The sequence below is a fragment of the Phaethon lepturus genome, unplaced genomic scaffold (assembly GCF_000687285.1).
Source record: "Phaethon lepturus isolate BGI_N335 unplaced genomic scaffold, ASM68728v1 scaffold18778, whole genome shotgun sequence".
NCBI classification, from domain to species: domain Eukaryota; kingdom Metazoa; phylum Chordata; class Aves; order Phaethontiformes; family Phaethontidae; genus Phaethon; species Phaethon lepturus.
Genome location: NW_010558489.1, coordinates 3,674 through 27,233, shown reverse-complemented (window position 1 = coordinate 27,233; position 23,560 = coordinate 3,674). Strand labels below are relative to the sequence as shown.

The window sequence follows — 23,560 nt, the reverse complement described above, 5'->3', positions numbered from 1 at the left end:
GGAATACAGATCCAGGAACCACCTTTTTTCGCTAGCTGCAGAATGATCAGCTAGCTGAGATCTATCACAGTTTTGTTACACTTGCATGTCCACGTTAACTTATCCTCCCTCACAGACCTCCAACTTCAAGACTACTATAGGGAAACATATTAATTTTGACAGCAAAAATCACTTCCAAGGAATGGTAAGACCCTTGGTATGTTAGATCTTGATCAAGCAAAAAATTTCAACACTTGTTTAATCATAAGCACCTCATTAACTCCATGAAGTCACCAAGGGAAAGTGAATATAATGCACATGGTTTCTGATGCTTTCCATCAAGAAATGAAAAGGGCCTTTAAAACTAAAAAACTGAACATTGTCCTAGGGTGAAGCCACCTGCATGAATGCAGCTTGAGCTCAGAGCTCCTTCGACATCCCTCACCTATACGTATAAGCTGTACGCTTACCAGCCTCATAAAGCTATCTCCACCTGCTCCCACAGAAAGCCACACCACCAGTCCTGAAAAAGTGCACTTGCATTGTGCCCAGGTGCACACCATGGGAAATGGGAAGCGTCCCCACAGGCAACGCACTCCCTGGGAATGAGCCTTGAGAACCAGTCCCAGTGGCCTCCACCTAGAAGGAAGCTTTGGTACATGTCTTCTTTCTAATTAGATCAAAATATGTATTTCATTTTGCTCCAAAAGAGAAAGGTTTCCCCAACATTTCAAGATATTTTTTCTGTCACTGGTGATTCGACTTCAAAGGCATTTTGTCCCCCAAGCATACCCCTGTCCACCTGAAGCATATCGCCTCTGCCAGACAGAGAACAGTAACATACTTCAGTATGCATCTTGCATCTGCAGAGTGGAAGGAGGATGTAAGACAGCCATTATAACAAGATATTCCAGAGAGATCTTGCATTTAAAAGGAAGGGTACTTCAGGAATAAAAAGATTTTCCACCTGATGTTGCAGAGGGTTACAAAGTTAATAATGCTGTATATTAAAAGGTCACGTTAGAGTTGTGCCCTCAGATAAGGAGAAAAAGATAGCTAACAGTTGCATAGACTCGGGGTGGTACACACACAAAACATCCACACTGCCCCTTCACACACGATCTGCAACACTTCGGTGGGTAGTTCAAGAAATGGGTCAGGTGAGATGGAAAAGGTGCTGTTTGCACCAGATGGTTCACAAAGCCAGGCAATTTGTTCTCTGGAAGCATAACAGTGGTTGCAAGATCAAATAATAAAACCATGACGCTAGGAAAATTAACAGCTAGAGAGAAAGCTGGAGGAGTCTAACAACGGTCAAATCTTGTTGTAAGCGCCATCGCATCAGTCACCCATCCCCCTTCACCCAGTTCTGGTATCAGAATCTGGTATATTCTTCAAATGGGGAAAATAACACACCCAACATCTCTGTTGTCACCCATCCTCCCAGGCAAGGCTGATCCTACACAAAGCAGGATGGAAGAAAGAGGAGGCTCAGCCAAAGTGAAAAACAAAAGGCCTCCACCAGCCACGCAGCTAGGACCGATCCACAGTCCTGCTATGTGGCAAGCGAGAAGGAGGGAAAAAAAAAAAGAATGGGAGGCTCTGGGCTTTATTGTTTGTCTTTTTTCTGCTGGAAGCTATGGGAGGAGGGGACAACTTTTGGCAGGGGAAATAGCAGGACATTTGTCAAAAGACCTGAAACCGCTACTTTTCATTATGGGGCCAGGGAAAAGGATCCACCCCAGCAGTGATTTAGATTAATCACTTTTCATTAGGAGCCAATAAACAAACTCTGGTCAAAATGAACATTTCTGCCAGCACCCTGTGTGCCATTTATAATTGCCATAAGGAATAGCAAAGGAGGACCACAGAGTTGTCAAATGTAATTTATAGTGGTTTAAGATCTAATCATTTTCTATAATATTAAATTAAATGGGAGCCTTTATTAAAAAGGAAATTACATTTCACCTTGCTGTATTCTAGAATATATACACACATATATAAAATATTATATTCATTTGCTGCCTTCTCTGGTTTAAGTGGAGAGGGGAAAGGAAGGCAAGATTGACTAGTGCTAAGGATAAGCCTTTGAAAACATATGTGAGATGAGGTGGTTTATACTACATAGCTTTTCCTCTAGATGCTATAGCCTGACCTCCAAAATTCAGTGGACAATGAATGACAAGCACCAGACAAAACAAACCATGCTGAAACATCAGACTGAACTTCAGGTAGCTCCTCAGGAGATGAATGCGGAGGAAGAGAGCTGTCTGGTACGTGGTGTATCTCCTTTAAAGCAGGAGCTTTGGGCGCAATGATGACACATACAAAGCTGTTCTGAATGAACTCCAGCCCAGCAGAACACCAGACACCAGCAGGGGAGGCACACAGAAGGGAGATGATTCAGAGGAGCCACCTTACAAGAACAACATAACCTACAATATATGGACTGAGACCTTTGGCACGTGATCAGGAAACACAACCAGCTCTGAATACTTCAAGGGGATTTACCCCAGGAAACAAGAAGCACAGGCTGCAGGCGGAAAGAACGAGGAGGGAAGGTGTCATACCTACGTCGTACCTGCCATCATGTATTTGGTACACAAAACATAGAAGTAGCTAAGAGTCACTCATATTTGAGTTGGAGAGCATGTAGGACCCTTAAAGGAGCTCTGAACAAATGCAGAAGTGGAGAGGAAGGAAAGTGACCCCATATCACAGCACAAATCCACCAAAACAGCAAGCCCTCTGGTGGGGCTAATGTAATAAAAACTAAGGCAGAATTTGTAACTAAGAATCTGAGTTCCTGCTACCCTGGTTAAAATTCCAGGTGTGTTAATGCAAACGCCTTCCTCAGAACTGGTTTCACATAGGCTATGTGCAGGTGGATGAGTCAAGATGGTGACACACTCCTCTTCCTCTGTTCCAAGCTAGCCAGGCACAGAGACAACTGTGATCTGTAATATTGAACCACACCAGTAATGAGCTAAAACTTCTCACGGGCACAACGCTACAACCTGCCCAGACTCTCTTGGCTTGGAGCTACAGGTAGCCTGAGCTCAGATCTGCCTGAATCTGTCCACTGCAGCGATGCCAAAGGCTCCCCTGTAGCTCGGCGCTCAGTTCTTCTCTCAGAACCTTTCACCGCTCTGCCCTCACGTTGGCGGGTTTGCTCGGCACATCGCTGCTGTCCTTCCTCTTCTGCACCCAAGGCAGAAGAACACGCACCACCATCACCCTCCCCCGTCATATTACCTGTATCCTTAGCATCATATTCAAAAGCTTTATCACCCAAAAGCTTTATCACCGCGCTTGTCCCTGGTTCTGTGTCATCCCAACACAACAGAGATCTGTTTTGTACACAGCTGAATCTTTTCATAAACTACTTCTGGACAGAAAACGAGCAACGTGCCACATAAAAGGCATTTTTATTAATATGATTTTTCACCGAATCCTTTTATTTTTCTCAGCCAACATAAATTTTCACTGTAAATTACCAAAGCGTATCTCTCTCAATCAGCACGGAGAAGTTTTATAGGTACCATATCTGTAGCAGTAGTACCACTGAGCAACATTAGCAGGAAGCATCCCAGTAAGTGAATAAAAAAGACAGGTTCAAAATAAATGTCTTTTGTTCACAGAAATAAGTAGATAGCATTAAACCATTGTGTACTGCCTTCTGATTCTCCTCCTCATTTTAATGCGCTTTTCATAAGCAGTTGTTTTCAGATGTCCCAGTCACATTCTCATTTGCCTATACAAAGTGTATTCTAAAAAGAAATAAACAAAACAGTTTAAAAAAAAAAAAATCCACCTACAAACCACCCAAGACTCCATAGCTACAAAAGAAACTCAGCTCCTTAGCAAAGTATTAGCAATTTGCTCTGCAGCACTGCATTGTCCTCTTCTGCAATTGAAACGGTAGTTCTGCCACAAACACTACTGCAAAAACAGAAACTTAATGCTTCATGTTTACAGCTTCATAGCAATTTCCATATTGAATGTCCTCAGCTTACACATGAAAAGGCTTTTTTTTTTTTTTCCTTCTCCCACTAGACCCTCAACTCAGAAGCACTTCAGGTCCTTCCCAAAAAAATTTCAGGCCCTTCCTAAAACCATCTAAATCAACAACAGAAAAACACAAACCTGATTAAAAAAAAAAAAAAAAAAAAGCAGCAGCCTTCTTTTTTTGGCTTTCCCATTTTGATTTAAAACATTTAAAGTACTGCACAGTCCCAGAAGACCTCTGGAGCTAAGTCTACTTCCCAAAATTCCATATTAGCTTTGAGTTTAAAAAGCCAAAAATTTTTAACAATTTATTCTGAAATGTCAATCCAAACTGAGGATTTTTCTTTGTTTGGACTTACGATGTCCTTTCCTTCTTTTGAAATTGAAAAAACAAAATCAAATGACATTTAAAGGCTTGAAGATACAAAAATCAGTTTCTTCCTTGAAAACATCAGTTCATCACAAGTATGTTCAATATGAATAGTTTGGAAATCTCTTATGGGAAAAGTAATTTTTTACTGCTGAGGCATTTTAGATTAAAATCTGAAATTTCTCACTGGCAAATATTTGGTTATTCATTCCCCTCCCATTCTTCCTCTCTCCTACAACATTACTGCAATTTACTTGCCCTGCAGGCTAAAGGATGCCTTCGGAGGTTATATACAAAACCATAACCTCTTAGAACACAGCTACATAGTATACCTGAAGCCCTTCTATGCTAAACCCATGGAGGACAGATGCAACTCATTGCAAAGAAAATCTCATACTTTTTTCTTAGTTCCTTACCACGTGTCAGTTCAGTTAAAAAACTTCGGTTTAAATGAGCCAAAACCCCTCCAAGACAAAAATGTGCTGGTGTCACAAGTAACTGCCTACTTACCAGCAAAAGTAATACCCATATAAATCAGTATTAAGTTAAAAATATCTTTGTATGATTTGCACTAGTTTAGAAAACACAACTTCACACAAACGTTTACAGAAGGTGTTCAAAAATGGCTAAATGCCTGCTCAGTGCTCTATAGATGTGCTGACTCCTGCAATAATCAAGGGAAAAGGAAGCCAAACTCTACTTTCCAGTCACCAAGACCAGCATATCAGTCAGAAAATAGTGGGAGCTGGCAGTGATAAAAAATCTGCTCTAGACAGAAATCCTGTTTTATTTACATACAAGTAAAAAAATCCAGCCCATTACTTAGAGATCAGCAGCTGTTGACGAGAGGGACATCTGCTCTCTGCGAAGACGAACAAGACAGCCATGAAGAGGGCAACAGCTTCCACACAATTACTAACTGTGCGTCCCGCAAAGAAAACACTCATTGTGATACCTTGTTACAGAGTTGCCCAGATTTGGGGCTCCTTCTTTCTTCACATGGCTCAAACACTCCCTTAATGTTAAGGATAACCTGTGGGCATCAGTCAAGCAGTAAAGGAGCATTGAGCTTTCATGAGAGATAAATTGTCTGGACCCGCCCCATTTCAGCTTCTTGTACCTTCACTTCTTATTGCCTGAAATTTAACATTAATAACAGATTTAATTAATGAATATAGCACCAGATCACCATCACTCAGAACCATAATGCTGTAATCTTAAAGGATGAAGTGCACTGCACTCACTTTATAACGGTTTATGAAGCATGTGTTATAAAAGTACCTCAACCATAAGGCTTTTATACCTTGGCACTCACTTCCATACAATACCATAAAATCCAAGAAATCTTTAAGTGTTAAAGGTGACTTTCACTACTGTATTTATTATTGGACAACGAAAAATGTGTCAGACCCCCATAGAAACTCAGCAACGAAATAGAGTTTCCCGAGACTTTTGCATTGGGTCTGCATTATATGTACCGTGAGCAAAGAACCAAACAGCGCTCTCAGGACCTTTCAGGCACTTCATGTTAACCCCTCTCCAGAACTTCCTTCCCACCAGGACTTCTCTAATTACAAACCAACCTTTACTCTGCAGAATCTCATTGCTTGTCACTGAATGTTCCAGATGTCAACAGCTGTTTCTGTAATGCATCCAACTCCTGTCAAGGACTTCTTCCATAGATTTCTCCAGCTGTGCTGGAAACCGCAGCTCTCTACTCCAGTAAGCTGGCTTGCGGAGACAGCATACATAGATCTTTGACACTAACATCAGGGGTCACCATTTGTGGGTTCCCCACCTTTCCAGCATTGAGAGAGAATGATCAGAGCACATCAACGCTATTCACACCACTTTCAGGTCCTATGCCTTTGTAGAACGTTTTGTCTTTTGTAGAGGGTACATGAAAGAAGAGGACCATTAAAAGGGAGAAAGTAATAAGCTATAAAATGATTGTGGTTTTTTTTTTTTTTTAACCTAAAACAGCAGGGTCTTCTGGCGATACTGCAACACAAGAGAGGACGTCACTGGGGTCCTTGTTCTTTTTTATGAATATCAAATCTTCTTCTGAAATTATGTTTTCTTATGTAATTATTCTGCTGTTCCCTTGTTATATATATATTTAGACAGCCCACCTACAAAATTTAGAGCAAGTTTCATCACACATTTTTTAAGTTTTACCACAACAATATTCTGCATACATATAAAGACCGTTTTGTCAATCAGAAATGATGCAAGCATAAATCTGCTGTCCAAACAGTACACCTTCCCCACCAGGACCAAGAATCCCAGTTTCACTGTTAACTTGAAGAGCTCCTCAGCAGAGTCCTGGTAGCATCAGAAATAAAACTAAGAGTTTTAACTACAACCAACCCAATATGTGCCTTGTCTCAACAAAACTGGAACCAGTAGTTCAAGGGAGCGTAAATCTGGCCTTTGGGGATGAATTATCTACATGCATGAGGTACTAGTATTGCACTCGGACAGCAAACATGCAATTGGAATATATAGGCCCAGCGTGTGCTACATACAGTTGGGTCAGTCAGGGAAGAGTACACATTTAAGATTACAACATCTCAGTAATTTTTTCATTTGCTTCTCATAAAGATTAAAAAGGATGGAGATGCCAGAAAGGCTTTGAGGAGACTCTGAGATAGAGCAGTTTGGTGGCAAAAGAACTATTATCTATCGCCCTCCTGCCTGAAAACCATAGGAGATACACAGGTTAATCTTACATGATTAAGTCTGAGAAAAGAGATTAGTAAAAGCACATCAAATGAGGACCAGCACTACCTTGCCTTCCCTAAGGCAATGCACATCAGCCCACCATGCTTGTTTACAGTGAATAACCCTCGTTAATCTTTCTGACCTCTATTGTTTCTCATATCCAATTAGATCCAGATTACAATTACAACTAATTTTTCAGATCTGTACAAAATTAAAACAGGCTCTCTGTATTGCAGCCACACCTGCCATAAATTGCCATACCAATACAAAACGCTTCACAGGATTCCAAGCTCGCACACCCCATTCCCTGTGGAGACAGCGCTTCATTTAATTACCACCTCCAGCGTCTGCGCAAGAGCGTGGATACACCATGCAAGATGCCCTTAGGATCAGCAGCAAATCAAGGGTAAATTGGATAAAGAGCAAGAGCCTCTCAAGGAAAACCACTCTGCCATCCTCCTTGGCAGGTAGGAAATGAAAATATATCATGACTGTAAGGCTTAGGCAAAATCAGAGCTGGGAAAAGAACTCAGGTACTCTAAGGCTGCTGTCCTAACCTGCCCACAATGCCAAATCCCAAAATGTATCCAATTTGCATGCACAGGAGTGGAATAAGCCATCGTACTTGACCCAACAAAGCAGAACGCCTTATCTTTGTTTTACTGCTAAGCAGGTCAGAACAACATGTCTCCCTGTTTTCTCTTGTCTTTTTGGCACTGGACACATGTACTTTTCACTTTTAATTACAAGGCACAGCAAGCATTTGCTTGTTAAATTTCAGGTGCCAGTGGGGATGGAAGCCATCCAAAAAGCATGTGTTTGACCTGGCAAAGACTGACTGATTGGCAACAGCCACATGCTTGGTTGTAAAACCTTTTCATTGTCACAGGAAGGCAGAGTTTACCCAAGGTTACTCCATCCCATTATACTCTTGTTACAGCTGCACATTCTCCAGCTCCCCACAGATCATCAAAGTCCTCTGCCACAGTAATCCCACCTTCCTGAGGCCACTTCGGTGCTGTTCAGCTATTGTGCCAAAGGCTTTTCCATATCGCAGCATGTTCATGCACAGTTCCCCTCTACAAACTGTCAAATGGGTTAGAAGCATCACCACTTATGGCTGTTTTTTTATATATCCAGTTCGACCAGCACTTCTGTGACTGGCCTGGGCCAGAAATAGAAGGAACCCCAGCTGGTGACCTTAGGCAACAACCAGTGCTTCCACAGAAAAAACAGACAGCAAATCAGCAGAAGAGAAATGTAAAGCTTCTGATGTATATTATGCTTTGCTCTGAAGTCTGATATTTCTGCATAGCATAGTTCTGCATGATGCCTTTTTACTCCTCTTGATTCTGCATAGGAAACCCCTAACTGTTGCAACATCTGACACATTGGTTTGTGGTCACCAGCTTTTTCTAGTGACACAGAATAGCTACGATCCCAAACTGTGTGTACAGAAAGAGAAAGCAGCATTCACTGTTAGAATTATGTTATTTGAGTAAATGCATGGTTGTGCTATTCTCCATAGAACTACAAAGTAATTTTCACCATTATAGTAACTTGCCATGTAAGCAGAAATAGTTACAGAAAATAATGTTATCAGTAAGGAGAGGCTGTGTGCACCACAGCTGCTGGAACCAAGAACACCATTTATATAAAAACACTCCTCTGATGATAGGTCTCACTTGGGAGAACACTTTACGTGTGGGAATAAGTTTACTCACAGTAGTTGCCCCATTACAGAAAACAAAGGAATGTGCATGGATAGTTACTCATGGGGTAAACTTTTGCAGCCTGTATACAGCAGTCTATTTCGTTTTAGGACAGTAGAGTGTTTCATGACTCTTTAGAAAAATAAAAATTGTATAATGTATCTCCCTTGAGGCCATTAAACCCGAATACAATTTTAAATGCATCATTGCTTCTCCTCTGCTTACACACTTTATTTTTCTGCTTTTTAGTCAGATTGCAGAGAGAACATAGACAACAGTCAGCTTTATCAATGTTCACATCCAGATGCTAATGATCTATCTCAATTTACTTACCTGGCATCCATTACTCATGTCCCTCATTGTCCCTAATGTACTTCTCTTCCTAACATCCCCACACTAGAGGAATCTGAGGAGGTAGGAGAAGGTCTATCCATTTTCTGGATGGAAGGATGAGGCCCCCAAAAATTAAAGGTACAAAATATGATGGTATTGCAATGCTCCTCACAGCAGCACTCAACTCTAATATGTGGTTGCAAGCTCCACATGTTAACTCAGGTGCCAGAAATCCTAGTACATGGGAAGGTTCAGGACCCAGGAACAGCATTCACAACTGCCAGCTCACTGGCTTTGACGTTTTCCATTACATTCGCAAAATTAGCTCCCAAGCATATGGAAGAAGTCTTGTCTGCAATTACACACTGAGAAGGTGAGTGACTGCCCCAGTGACTGTGAACCACAGCAGCTATGTCCTGTTCCAACAGAGTCACTGATACCTCACAGCCTTGGGAAAAGTCACCTACTTCCCTTTCTGTATCCTTCTGTGCACACACATGAGCTCTGGTCACTGCAGTGTCCTGAAGAACCAGTGTAAGAGGAAAGGGAACTGGAAGAGGGGACAAAGGTTTTATCTGCAGCACAACCCTGCCATTTTGGTTTAGGAATCAACTGGCAAAAGTCAGAAAATTGCCAGGCTGACTCCATCTTTCCACACGTTTCCAGGTCCCGAGAACTGTGTTCATTGCCTCCACTCCACTCACGTCTCTGAGCGTGGCTGCTTCCTAAGATTTGTTGCTTTCTCATAGTCATTTTTAAGGATCATGTTGGCCTGCCATGGAATGGCTCCAAGGGAGGCAAAAGGTGACAGATAAGCCTTTTTGTCATAAAAAAGAACACCCGATTTAAGAATTTAAGATAATTAAAATACTGTGGGGCCCACTGCAAAAGGCAGCACCAATCTCTCCTCAGACAGAGGCATAAGGACTGGGCTAAGTGTTGATTTCCCAGGTCTATAAGAAAACTACAGCCTCAGTTTCCTCTAACTGCACCTGTGCACCACTTAGAAAATCCCTATCATTACTTTCAGAGTCCAGCAACGTCTGCCTGTGTACAAGGAATAAAAAGACATTTTAGGATGATTAGGGTCAAGGGCAATGAACTCTGGGTAGTGCAAAAAGAAGCCTCAGGCACTCAGATGTGTTGAAATGTTTTCTCTAAGATCTAGTCCAGCCAAAGAAAAACTGCTGCTAACACAGCCACACAAGGACTTCCAGGATTCACAGTGCTGCTTGGGATAAAGCATTTTACACAGAATTGATCACATCAGAGCTGAAATTAGAGTTACTGCATTTACACCATAAGAGGCAGATGTGCATATATGGCAGAAACTGAGACAGTGGCCAGCACATACCCTGCTGACTCTGCTGATCTATTCTATTAAAAATGAGAATTCACTCAATGAGTAATGCTGAATTTTTCTATTCTTCATTTTCGAAAAGAATTAAATAAAAAGACATTTTGCCACAGATATGGGTTTGGGGGTTGACGGGCTGGAGGGAGGATTTTCCTTAACAAAAAATAACTGTGTCCTGGCGAACCAGCTCTTATCACTAAAGATCAAGGTCGAACCATTATGCAGTCTTCAAAGGGACCCACCTGCCGTTTTCCAAGAGCTGTTCTCCACCCATTCTATTATTTTTCCTCCTTTTTAATAACAGGACATGCTGACTCGTTATTATTGATTGATTATCCTGCTGCCTGTGAAGCACCATTCCCCTCCTCGTTAATCCAAAACTACCTCATCTTTCATACTTCATAAATTAATATATTATTGGAGCTGCAGCAGTACAGGAGGTGGCCATGTTTCATAGAGAGGTAGGGAAGGTGGAGGAAGGAATGAAGTCTCATAAACCCACCCTACATCAGGACCTGCAGCTGTGCCCACCGTGCTGACAGGCTGGGTGTTAAGGACAGGCAGCCCCTTATGAGGTGATGCATCCTGACAGTCCCTCTTTGTCCCTGTAACCAAGGCAGGGCACTCCAAAAGCTCACATAGGTCTCCTCTGCCCACTGCATGAAAGCTATGGCCATGCTTAGTGACAAAATTGCGGCTTTATTTTAGGGGCTATTATAACTTCTGATCTGTCCTTTGACACTTGCTGGCTAAATTAGAGCAAACTACCTCTTTATTAAATACTGACAGCCAGCTCTGGGCAGCCCACATGTAAATGTGGAAGTGACCTTTACAGTTTTATCCATCTCTTCTCTTTATGACCTCGCACCATCCCCAAGGCTCTCCTAGGGCCCTGACTCCAGCAATACAAGGTGAAGGAGGCAGAGAGAGCAACAGGAGAGGTGGACTGACTTCTGGGAAGCCAGACAAGGCAGCTTTGGCATGGTTGTGCATTAATATCCTACCAAGCTGAGTCTTAACAGGTAACTGGCCTTTTTTCTCCAAATGTTATTTGCAAGTGTTATAAAAACAAAAGTGACATATTGACTTGGGTTTCTCCCATCTTTCCCCTTTGCAGCCACTCCCGTAGACAATGAAGTGCAGTGATACTCTCCTCAACCAACCTTAGGGTTTTTTTAAGGATGATGGGGTTGGGAATTCTATGTTTGAAGCGGTAGATACCTACATTTACCATCACAAACAGCGCCAAACAAACACTGCTCAGCTACTCAGTTCTTGCACACAAAGCAAACTCGGGGAAGCGTGCATGGTAAATAAGTCCAAAGGGTTTGAATTCTGATTTGCCTTCCCCTAAGATCTGTGCCTACTTCCATTCAAGTGGCCATTTTTTTCCCAAAGCAGCATCTAAGCAGGGATTTCAGGATCACAGTTCCAGTCCTTGGTGGATAAATGACATAGCAGCTGTCTGACCACTTTTTTCTTATTTTACTTATACATCTTGTGTCTACATGCTTCCTTTATCAACCAGACTTGCAATATCTGTGAAGACTAAAATGGCATTTTTCTAACAAAACATTTTTCATAAAAACAACTTAGCCCTCATTTTATTCCCTGTCTTTATTAATTAAATTCTGCATTAGGTTTCCATTCGCTTTCAATACTTACTTCAGCACTAACCAAATATGTATTAAATGAGCTCAGAAACCTATGAAAAATGCAAGTGAAAGCTCTCAGAATGCCTAAACACAAAGACATGAAATGCAGATGCATAAAGGCAGGCACAGGCAACCCTAATTTTGGAATTTCATAATATACGAACAGTTTTTCTTCATGAACACTGAAATGATGGGTTTCAGTGTGGTATCTTTAAGATAGGTATAAAGAGAGATAGATATTCATCTCTCTTCTAACACTCTTCCCCCCACCCCCATTAAACAATATCATAATCTTGTTAATTATCTCAACCATGTTTATTTTTAGAAACAGCTGATGAGCAGTGGTGAGGTTCACTGGGGTTTGGGGGGTTTTGTTTGCTTTTCTAATGCATCTGCTTTTTCAGAGAATTAACTGGAAAAGCCCCAAGAATATCCAGTTTTCATGCTCACGCATACCGAGGGACAGCCGTCCCTGGAGTACAACCATCAGACTGTCCCTGCTTAAGAAAGGGGAACACTTCCGTTGGGTCTCTCTCATAAGCTTGGGTCCCAATTCTGTGCTGGCAAACGGTCACATCCCAGACAACAGACGCTACACAACCTCTCTAGGATTTATGTCAAGTCAGAAGTAGTAAAATTAAAATCTGCAAATGAACAGATAGTAGTTTGTTCTTTAAGCACAGGAGCCTACAGGTCAGGTGAGGACCCAGCTGGGCATCTGACATGCCAGGCCCCACAGTCCCAGGCTGCAGCAGGGCACAACGCTCTCTCACAGGAACCCCTTGATTACAAAGGTCCACAAAGAGGCACAATACCCAAATATAGTAAGAATAATAATTATTAAAAAAAACCAACCAAACCTATTTGGGCCTACTGAAAAAGACCCTGTATTTTAGGAGTATTCTAATAACACTCATATTTTGCCTTTACAGCTGAACATCTTCCATTAATTGATCTTGGACCATGTTTAAAACACAAATAAATTCAGTCATCCAGCATTGGGAAACTATATTTCTTACATAGGAAAGGTCAGAGAAACCTACAGAGAAAATGTGACTTTTCTCAATTCAAGAGAGACAATAAAAATACCTTCAAAATGAGAAATTCCTAAAGTCCTCTTCTCCAAGTATTATGACACATCTGTAACTCAAGAGAACTCTTTCACACAGTTTCAGGTCATTGTTCTGCAAATATTTACAACAATTCTCTCTTTTCTCAGGTGACAAATTCAAGCTGAATTAATCGGACAAGTAGAGAGAATCCCACGCACAACAGCTCACAAGACTGCACCTTGTAGATAAAATACGTCATGTCACATATCCTCTGACTCTTCCATGGATGATTGTGGGTGACCTTGAGGAAATCATATTTGTTTCATTCCATAAGTGAAGAAAAATATTACTTCTTCATTCCCATCTTTATTCCCCTGTTCAAACTGTCAGTTCTGGAGACTGACAGAGACTGTCCCTGATGTGTATTTACAAGACAGAATTCACTGCCATGTTAACCAGGTCACAGCCAAATTTGTACAACCCACTGGTATAACCAGAGCAGACAAATCTGAGCTCAGCTAATCCGGATGCTGTGTTTTAGAACTACCGTTTTTCCTGTAGGCAGTAGGCAGATTCTGCCCACATAGGCTCTGGTCTGAGTGGCATGGGTTTTGGAGTGCTGAGCAGTACAGGAACATCACACACAGGTCATGTGTTCCAGAGAAAGGGTGCACGAAGAGACGATTACAACCACATTTGCAGCTCAGGTAATTTAGGCTCTATAAATGGCAGCTGCAAAACGAAGATCTATTTAGTAACTGTATTTCATTGGGCTGAAGGAAAGGATTAGCGACAAAAGACAGTAGAAACAACTAGTTCTGTTACTCCTGCCTCGTGGCTCTAACTCAGCCCCATCGCCTTCACCTTATAAATACATTCTCTGAGATCACACCAGCAAGTGCCAGTTTGCAGCACGTGCTGTTCATCACAGTGTCAGCATAATAAGGAACAAAGGTCCAAAGAAACCTTCTATCTGCCAAATGGCTTTAGGATACTCCAGAGCTCAGTTTCTCACCAATAGCTTGGGATGCAATCTTAGGACAAAGCAGCAGATAACTAATGGGAGCTGTGGCAAAGGATGGCAGCTCAGTTCAGGCTGGGTTAGCAAGCATCAGGTGCGTGCTGGAACCTCTGCCTCATCAGCCTATCATATATTTGGTGAGTAACAAGAAAAAAAAATGTTGTGGAATTCCCTTTGGGATCAAATGGACTAAGAAATAAAGGCAAAACCAGAATCATTTGGACCAGAGTTCTGCCCTGGCACTCCAATCACAGCTGAGGCATTCCCTTTGGACATATAGGAGGCCAGGAGCAGGTTTGCTCTCAGGTACTTTCCAAGTGAGCAAGAAAAAATAAAAAGGAGGTCAAAATGACTTGTGCTCATTTAGGGTCTCCAACTCCTGTTAAGAGAAGGCATCTCATTCCTAATGTGCTAGCTAGTTTCCAGTTGGGTAAATGCATTCCTCTGCACTTTCAATATTACAGTCACAATTAACTTCTTCCTTCATTAACCTGAACTGCAACGCAGCATTGCTCTCTGCCAGCTCATAAACAGTTGCCATGCTTCATCCCCAAGAACCTGCACAGAAACAAACTAATCTAATTAGATTTAGCATTCAGAGCTTCTGACTCCCCAAATACCTCTAACACTGCTCATTTTGATGGGCCAAGTCCAGAGGCATGACTAGGTATGAGAGGTGCTGCATGCCTTTGTGATGTGGATTTGGAGTGCCCCTCCATTTTGACTCTATGACAACTGTGAAACTAGTCTGCCAAACCGTTTTCTCAAAGATCTTTAAGTAAGAACTGTCACTTTACTTCTGCTTTATGCTCTTTGCATAAAATCCCTTTGAATCCCTTAGCTAGAAGGTCTATAAATAAAATTTCTAATGCTTCAGTTCTGGTATAAGGGAAAAATGGGGGGAATCCTCATTTCAATCACTGCACCTGGGTGATATTTCTGTGCAGAGAATAAGCATAAAAGACTACAGACCTTTTAATTTTCAAGTTATCAGCTACAACAATAATGGTAACAATGCAGGAGAAAAGCTAAAGACAACTGCACCCAATTGAATTGCAAAGCAAATTCATGAAGGAAGGTATTTCTAAGACATCAGAACTGGCACCCCAGATCTTAAATGCAATCAGGACTTCCCGTTTATCCACATCTCATCTTAGCAATACTATATACAGGCAAGTGCTTTTTGGTTTGATTTTGTCAGAGTTGTCATTCTCTTCCTTTCTTCCCCTCTCTTCTTTTTCTTTTAAATGCTTTTTAACTCCATCCTCTCAACCTCAACAGGAATCCCAAGGGTAGAGATAAAAGTTTCATAGTGAAAACTGGGTTTTCAACTAAACAACACCTTCACCAAGAATACTCACTCTTCACAGAGCATTTCATGGAGAAAGTAATACGTTAAGTGTATGGTACAAAAACAATTTCTTGAGTTTCAAAATGGCACCTGAGTGCCTGAAAGGAGCAGTGCTTCAGATATACGGGGCTTCCATTCTCATCTTATTTCTGCACCCTTTGGAAGGACTTCGCATCCCTCTGTGAGACATCAATTCTAAAATGAATTCCATTATTGACAACCAAGAAGAAAACAAATGTTCTCAGGATGGGGCATCTTACCCAGCAGGCCAACCCATGCTAGAAAATAGGGACTTGCAGCACTTCAGCTCCAAACAGTGCCATTTTGAAGTGCAGGCAGTTAGTCAAAGAATCACAGACTTAATTTTTTTGTGGAAATTATCCAATTTTCTAACAGAAAGTTTTCAACAGCCAAAAAGAAAAAAAAAAAGGGATAGAAAGAAAATGGGAACTTAAAAAGTCAAGAGATATGTCTTATTAAAACCGAAGAGACTTTTTCCCTTAGTGTTTCGGAAGCAATAAACAATTCTAATTCCCAGACTGCTGTGAAAATCTGCCTCTAGTAAAATGTAACTAATGCCCAAAATATAACATTAAATTAAAGGTCAGCAGGGAACTGAGATCTCTGCCCAGCAGAGAGTAAGCAGGCTTTTATCGTATCCCTAAAGACAAGAGGCTATGGCGTAGAAAAGCCAAAGCTATGCATTTTGCAAGTCTCAGCTTTTCAGAGCACTCAACCATCTGCCCTGAAATCCCATTCACCTGTAAGGAAGGGGTGCTGCTAAGCAAATAGGAAAGTTTCTCCTTTCTGAAGTTCACCACAGAATTATCAGGCTTGTTGCAACCTAGGTGTGAACCGGGCAAAGCAGATGCTTCCCATGTGGTGTCTCAGGCAAACCACCAGGTGGGCAGATGCACTGAAGGGGAAGATGTGCTCTGGAATACACTCTGCCTATTAGAGCATCTTCGTGGTGGTAGAAGTCTCAAAACTGCAGGCACTTGGCTTCCCACCAGGGCTCAAAACAGTAACTCTTAAGAAAGCCATAGCCCCCAGGACTTCAGAGTTGTCTGACTGATAGGTCTAACAATCACCGTGAATTTCACAGTATTAATGAGAACTCAATGCAGATTTTCCTGATCCAAATACAAGTCCCCAGTGTGCAAGTGAAAGAAGAAACAGCCCAAGCATCTGCAGGAGAGCGGATACAAGTCCGGCAGTTTCAGCTCCCAGCAGCAGAGGCTGTACACAGAGTTGCAAAGTGTTGTGAAACCCCGAACTTGTTAGTTCTTAGGAGAAGGGAATTAGCAGTACGATTGCTCCACAGGAAGATGAAATAGTGCTGGCTCAAGGCAGGAAGCATTTTGGCTCCGGTGTAGCCAGAGGCCACAGATTCACAATGGGCTGCAGCCTGCTTGACTGTTTCCTTATATCAGCACTCCAGGGTGGTCTCATTTCAAATGACGGGTGCTCTTAGATCACCAAGCTGGCCCTGATCACTAGCAACGATACTTGAGAGGCAAGAAGAATCATAGCTGGGAAGAAGTATTCCTGGCAACTTCCTTTGGTATCTGCATGTTGTTATGTTGATTTAATCATAACTGCAAACCTCAAATTACACAATGGCAAAATCTGTTTTCCAAATACCTTCTTGTGGTTTCTAGGAAATGGACAGCCCCTATGCCAGCTCCAAAACCAGCCATCAGCAGGTTGGGTCAGCAGGTAGGAGCCGGTGCTCTGGGACCCAGCCCTGCCTCTGCCCAGCACCATGCAGGGACACAGCCAAAGCCACCTCACCTCAGTCTTGGCTACACAGCTCTGTGCCTTAGGTAACTCTGTGCATGCGGTGGGTTGATATATCCCAGTGGCAACACGTAAAACCAAGAAACACCCACAGACAAAATATGGCTTCTAAATGCCAAACACCAGCACAGCCAAGAGGTGCCCAGGGAGAACCAAGGCTCTCCTGGATTTATCATCATGATAAGCATAGAGATTGTGTTTCTTCACTTCTTCCCCTCTCAGCTGCCTCCTGCCTCTTCATGCACAAAGACATGATCTCTCCACGAGAGTTATTCTGCCCTCTGATAAACACTAGCGACTGATGTGTTTCACTGAGGAGCAAAGGGCAGGACTGAGGGACCAGGTGCTTCCAGGCTTCTCCAGCATTTTCCAGTCTGCTGTGTCAGGAAAGACATTTCAACACTCAGTAGGACACCAAATACAGACAAGGGTAATATTCAACACCCTGCTGGGGCTCTCCAGTTAGAGATGGGAGACACACATGGGAGCAGCTTAGAAGGAAGCCTAAAGAGAACATGAAATGAGTGAGATTGACTAAATTTGAAACAAGAGCTTTTAGCTTAAAAGAAGGTGGCCAACGATACATGAAGCTAACCTGGGACTTGCTTTTGCCATCAGTGTCACATAACAGATGCTCAGAAGTTAACTTTGTTGCGAGCAGAATAAAACCCAAAGAGAATTAAATACTTTAAGGTCTAAAGAGCCATTAGGTCATCAAGTCTGATATCCACATGTGGCACGTGTTCCAGAATTTCACCAAATCATTCCCACATTAAGTTCATTTTTTCTTCCAGAAACGAATCCACTTTGTAACAAAAAGGTGTTGGAGTGTCATATTTCAGGAGGGTAAGGCATGCATCAGGTGTGGCTTTCTTGGGACCAAGAGAGAAGGGGAATGACACAGGCTCCCAGACCATGGGTTGTAACCATGCTTCACCTCATGCTGCTCAGCCTCTGCACTTCAACTCTGTCCTCGTCTGTTCCCCAATATTGCAATAAGCAGAGATGTTGGTATTGAGAAATCAGTGTCCCACCATGACCTGGCAGCACTGAGCACAAAAATACAGCAGGAGCTGCCAAAATACTTACCATATTCCCACCAAAAATTTTCAGAAAAGAAATTGGAAACAAAAAGCTTTTCTTTTAAAAGAAGAAAGAAAAATGCCAGCATTTTAATCCTCTTGCCTCATAATTGAGCCCCAGGTTATGCCACAATTCAGGTAAACGATGTTTATATAACTAGCATTTGGCTGAATGCATAATTCCTATTTAACAGCTGAAGAGAAGCATTTTGGGTCTTCAAAGAAATTTGACAGGTAATTCCCACTGTAGCTCTGCAGGGTAGCTGAGAGGTAATTATCCTTCTCACTAGTAAATCAATTAGGAATGAATGTATGGAAAGCTTTTCTCCTCCTCCAAGTAACTGCTAATCCTCTAAGCATTAATGAGCAGACGGGGCTAGCAACAGTGTACAAACCCATCAAAAATCGACAGGAGCTGCAAGGCGTGCAGGGTCCAATCAGTATCTGGGAGCTAATCCTCAGGAGAAGATATCTTGCCCGGAAAGGCTCTGCACAATTCTCCATGTGTGCACGGGCCCCATGCACACGTGTTACTTTTGGTATCTCCCTCCCTGTTTATTGCCTCAAAGACAGACCTGGCTTTGGGGCTCACAAGAGATCACTGCATTGTGTCCAACTAGCCAGCATACATGGTGTTAGAGGTGAAACAACGGATTCACCTCACATACTGCTTTGTGATTCATTACTGGTGGTTGTCTTCAGGAGCTCAGCAAAAACATGGTGCTTACTCTGCAGGCCACTGTAACAATATTCTCCCAGAGAGACTTGGAGAAGATTACGAACCAAGTGCATTTTTTGCAGTGCACAACCTAATGAATCTGTAAGTGGTGGGTGGACAATAAACCTGATATTAAATTTGACAAATCCCAGATGTTCCAATCTAGTGACACCTTCTCCGGGAATTTTTCAAATGCTGCATGGATGTTTGGCATTGCTTTGAGAGTCAACGGAGTCAACTCCAGGTTCAGACAAACCAACTGCACACAGTAGCAGTGCCCAGTTTAGCAGAGGTTGAAAGAATGAATGAAAACAAGTTATTCCCACAGCAGCCAGCACTGAAACTGGTTTTCTACAGGTATTCTTCACCACTTGTCTCTCCATTTCAAAAGATTTTTCAGAAGGGAGGAGAAGAGGGCAGGTAGGTCCAGAAATCATTTTCTTAAGACATAGGACCAAAAATTTTTTTTTTAATTGTCAGCTGAAGTAAAACAACAGGTAAAGATAGGTCTGCGTGCCACTGTGTGATGAAATTTAGATGTTATTAATAAAAAAAAGGAAATAAAAGACTTAATCTGTAAAGCTCAATAGCTTGAGAAATTGCTAGAAGATAATCATATAACCTAGTACTCTGATTTGTGAAGGAGATTTTACACTGGTGACATTGAATTTGTAACTGAGCATATTGCCGCTGATTTTAGGTGGGCAGAGTTGCTCTGGAAACAGAATGAAGAAGAATTAACTCTTCAGTGCCCACCATATTGGATACAGGAGGGGTGTGAAGGCCAGGAGAGCTCATTATGAAACATCTTCATTCCATTTTGCTCAGAAAAAAGAAGTCAAGGTGGTTGTCACAATAATTCAGCTTCTGCATTAGAAAAAAATATAAGCTGACCCCTGCCCACTGCATTCTTCCTCTCCTCTATACATCCAAACACACACACATTGTTGCCGATAGTAATCAGAGCTGTGACTGCCTTGAGGTTGCATACACTGAAACAAATGTCAATCCTGAAACCTCCATAGGCTGACCAGCACTGGAAAACACAATAGTAGTAATAAGAACAGTACAAGTAACAAAATACTAGTTTGAAAACCTATTGATGGAGACAGGAGATGGAGAGTTTGGAAGTCATCAAGCCAAATGGGCTGCACCCCATCGAAACACAGCTCCACTGCCAGCAATTAGCTACACGCTGCAGCCCTCCCACATTGATTTCTGTGGGTAGCTGAAAGCGCCTTGTCCCGATACCTCCCTTGAATCAACACAGGCAATAATTTTAAACCAAAAAGGCACCAGTAGTAACTCCTGGGCTGCGTTCTGTGAGCCAGCTGGAGCCCTAATTGCATCACGTGGGAAGCGTGAGCAGGAGGTTGAAAGCTATGACCTCATCTTCTCTCCTACACATTCAAATCAAATCTTAGGTCTCCCACCCACTCTCCCAGGCATGTTCTGCTTTCAGCCCCCTTACATGATGTACCAATGAAAATGTCATCTACATCTTTACCTCCAACTTCTAGCTAGGGAAAGCTTAAAGGGGAAAAGAGTCAAATGCAGAAATAAATGCCTTTTTCTCAATATTTCTAATAACATGGAGGCAGAGAGGTGTATTAGCCAAAGCCAGTGTAAGCAAGAGTCCCAGAAACGTTTGTGTGAGTTCAGCTTCTTTAAAGGTGTTACAGGCGGAAGCAAATAAAAGCAACCCTTTTACTTCTCTAACACATGCAGCAGGAGATTAAGGACTCCATCCCTATCAGAAAAACAGTCATAATTCTACTGGATTCCATGGAATTGCACCAGTGCAACTTAGACACAGATTCAAGCTCTTGTGAATTACCAGCAGATTTCAGTTTAGGATCATAATTCCTCTCAGAATGAACAGAATGCCGTAATTTTGTTTCTATAGCTACCAGCTCGATGGCTCTCCCTTACCTTCCTCTTGTTAGTGGGACTGACATAAAGGTAGCTCAGCACAGTCTTCAGGCCTACTTTTTCATTTAGCTTTTCATAGGTAGTGCCATAGTCTGTTGACCTGGAGAAAAGAGGAGACAAAAAGAGTTTATGTGGTTATTAGAGCTCAGGGGAAGGAAATTACATGTGAACAGATGCTCAAAGTTACAACTTGAGCACTACTACCCTCAAAACTCAAGCTTTTGCATTTCATTCAGGGTGACCAGCAGAAAAGAGAAGAAAACTTTGGGGCAGCATCAATTGATCCTATGCACCTGGGAGCCGTGGTGCGCACATGAAGGTGGACTTTGGGAGCAGGCTCTGCTCTCATGTACCAGTGTGGGATTGCAAATAGTATCTACGAGAGGACTCTGATCTCAGCAGCACACTTAGCACAAATTCTCTTTTCAGACAAATCCAACAGAAGAATCCAAATTAAACCCGTCAACAACAGTTTTATTTAAGCAAGCTGATTTTTGACTTGGAGATGGGGATCCAAATGTGGCTCAGAATTGTAACAGCTGAACTCATGTCTAGATAAAAATGTAGCTAAACTGGCATCTTGAGTCCTCAGTCACCCCCATCCTACTTTGTGCCAGGCATTTAAGTTTTCTGAGTTACAGAGACAGATTCAGGCCCCTACACTAGCAAATCCCACCCAGAGGAGCAGATGATCTGGGGGTGGCATTATCCATTCGTGACTGGGGAAAAGGGCTCCTTCGTCACAGAGGGTTTTCTGTAGCTTCCTCCTCCTCATTTGTGGGCATGTTTGAAACCTCACTTTGCCCTGCTTGTTCCTCTGCTGGTTTTGTACTCTGCTTTTCCTAACAAACACGTTTTTTCCTACCAGGAGAAATCAACAGCTACCTAGTACAGGATCCCACACGTGAAGAGTGGTCAGTACCAGTTTGCTTTAGGAAGGGTGTCACAACCTGCATGAAAAGCCCATCCACTCCATCCAAACAGTGGGGAGAGCCTGGCTGCTGACCCTACACAGCTTCTATCATATGGACAGAGCAAACACAATCCTATCAGGTAGACACGGAAAGACCCTCACAAAAAGCCTACCTGGACATACCTATGATTTGATTTAGATGATAGTTCTTGGTCCCTGCCCTCCTCTCTAATCACGCTTTTCACTAAACAGATTATTAGAGAACATGTAGCAATTCAGCTTCAGTCATTTTTCTGATTTTCTAAGTTCAGCAAGCCTCCAGCATCTGCAGCTTTGTGGATCTGCCCGAGACCAGTTCTCTGCTCCTTCTCTGTCTGGCAGAGGAACGGCCCAAGTCACCCTCCTGATGTCACACTGCCACTGTGCCCAGCGGCTCAAGGCTCCCAGTCAAGCAGCTGCAGAAACTGAGCAACGCTGGAATCTCCACCCAGGTCCGATGGTTTCCTTGCTGCTAGTGGAGTCCAGAATGGCACCGAAAGGGCCGTGCTGCAAAGCCAGGTGGCTGGTTTCAGGCTTCCAAGTAGTGAGACCCATGAAGTCAAAAAGCTTTGTTTGTCACTGATAAACCACTGTGTGCCTGCAACTCATTTGCTTCTGTGCATCTTTCACGCATAATTCCCTCATGTTGTGCAAACTGGTTCTTTCCTTAAATGAGTAGAACCAACCTTCCTCCTTTGAACACCCAGCAGTCAGGGGTCCTTCAAGTCTTAAACAACTTTCTTGTGTTCTGGTTTAGCTCTTATACTAAAATAGACCTAATACTAGCTCTATTTACACTTAATATTCTCTTGTACTAATGCATAGTATTGATACTTGCTGGGCTTCACAGCGACATCCCAAGGGATATTACAATAATGTATTGTATTTCCATAGCACTTTCCCATCCAAAGAATCTGAAGCTCTTGTCTGGCTAGGTATGAATACCAGACCAAAAAAAAAACCAAAAAAAACCCAAACTAGCAGCTTTGCCCTTCCAGCCAATCTTCAAAATGAAGCCGCTGGATTAATAAAGCTGAATAATCCAGGCCAATTAATTCCACTACACAAGGCCTCCTATACATGCAAATTCAACAGGTCAGGAATCCTCAAGTAACACTAATCTCTAAGCACAGGATAACACGCAGAGGGCAAGCACTGAGGTACTTCCTTGATCTCACTCTTCCAACAGCACTGAGGCTCCCAACAAGCAACATTCATCACTACACATGTATCAGCCACCAGCCAGGGCAAGAGATCACTGGTTTCAATCAGCATTCAAAGAGAATACAAATAACAGTTTAATATTCTGACAGACCTACTTTGGTTTTGTTCTGCGAATCGTTTTCAGATCTCCCAAAATGCTTTGCACTTCTAAAGATGCAGGCTGGATGCCCTAATGACTCTTTCTCATTAAACCATTATCACTCATTGCATTTGCCCTTTCAAAGAATAGCTAGAAAGAAAGTAGGATCATTATTTCGTTACCTTCTCTAAGGCTTGCTTTATTATCATGA

The 23,560-nt window shown here is 42.4% G+C and overlaps 1 protein-coding gene across 1 annotated transcript in view; it reads right to left on the bottom strand.

Moving 5' to 3' along the window:
• LOC104625455 (VPS10 domain-containing receptor SorCS3-like) overlaps positions 1 to 21,194 on the bottom strand; it is a gene marked incomplete at both ends in the record, with an annotated part of 49,322 nt that extends 28,128 nt beyond the window's left edge. The window contains one exon of the mRNA XM_010293081.1: positions 21,095 to 21,194. Within this exon, the coding sequence (XP_010291383.1) occupies positions 21,095 to 21,194 (100 nt within the window). The remainder of the gene's footprint in view (positions 1 to 21,094) is intronic.
• Positions 21,195 to 23,560: the final 2,366 nt, after the last annotated feature.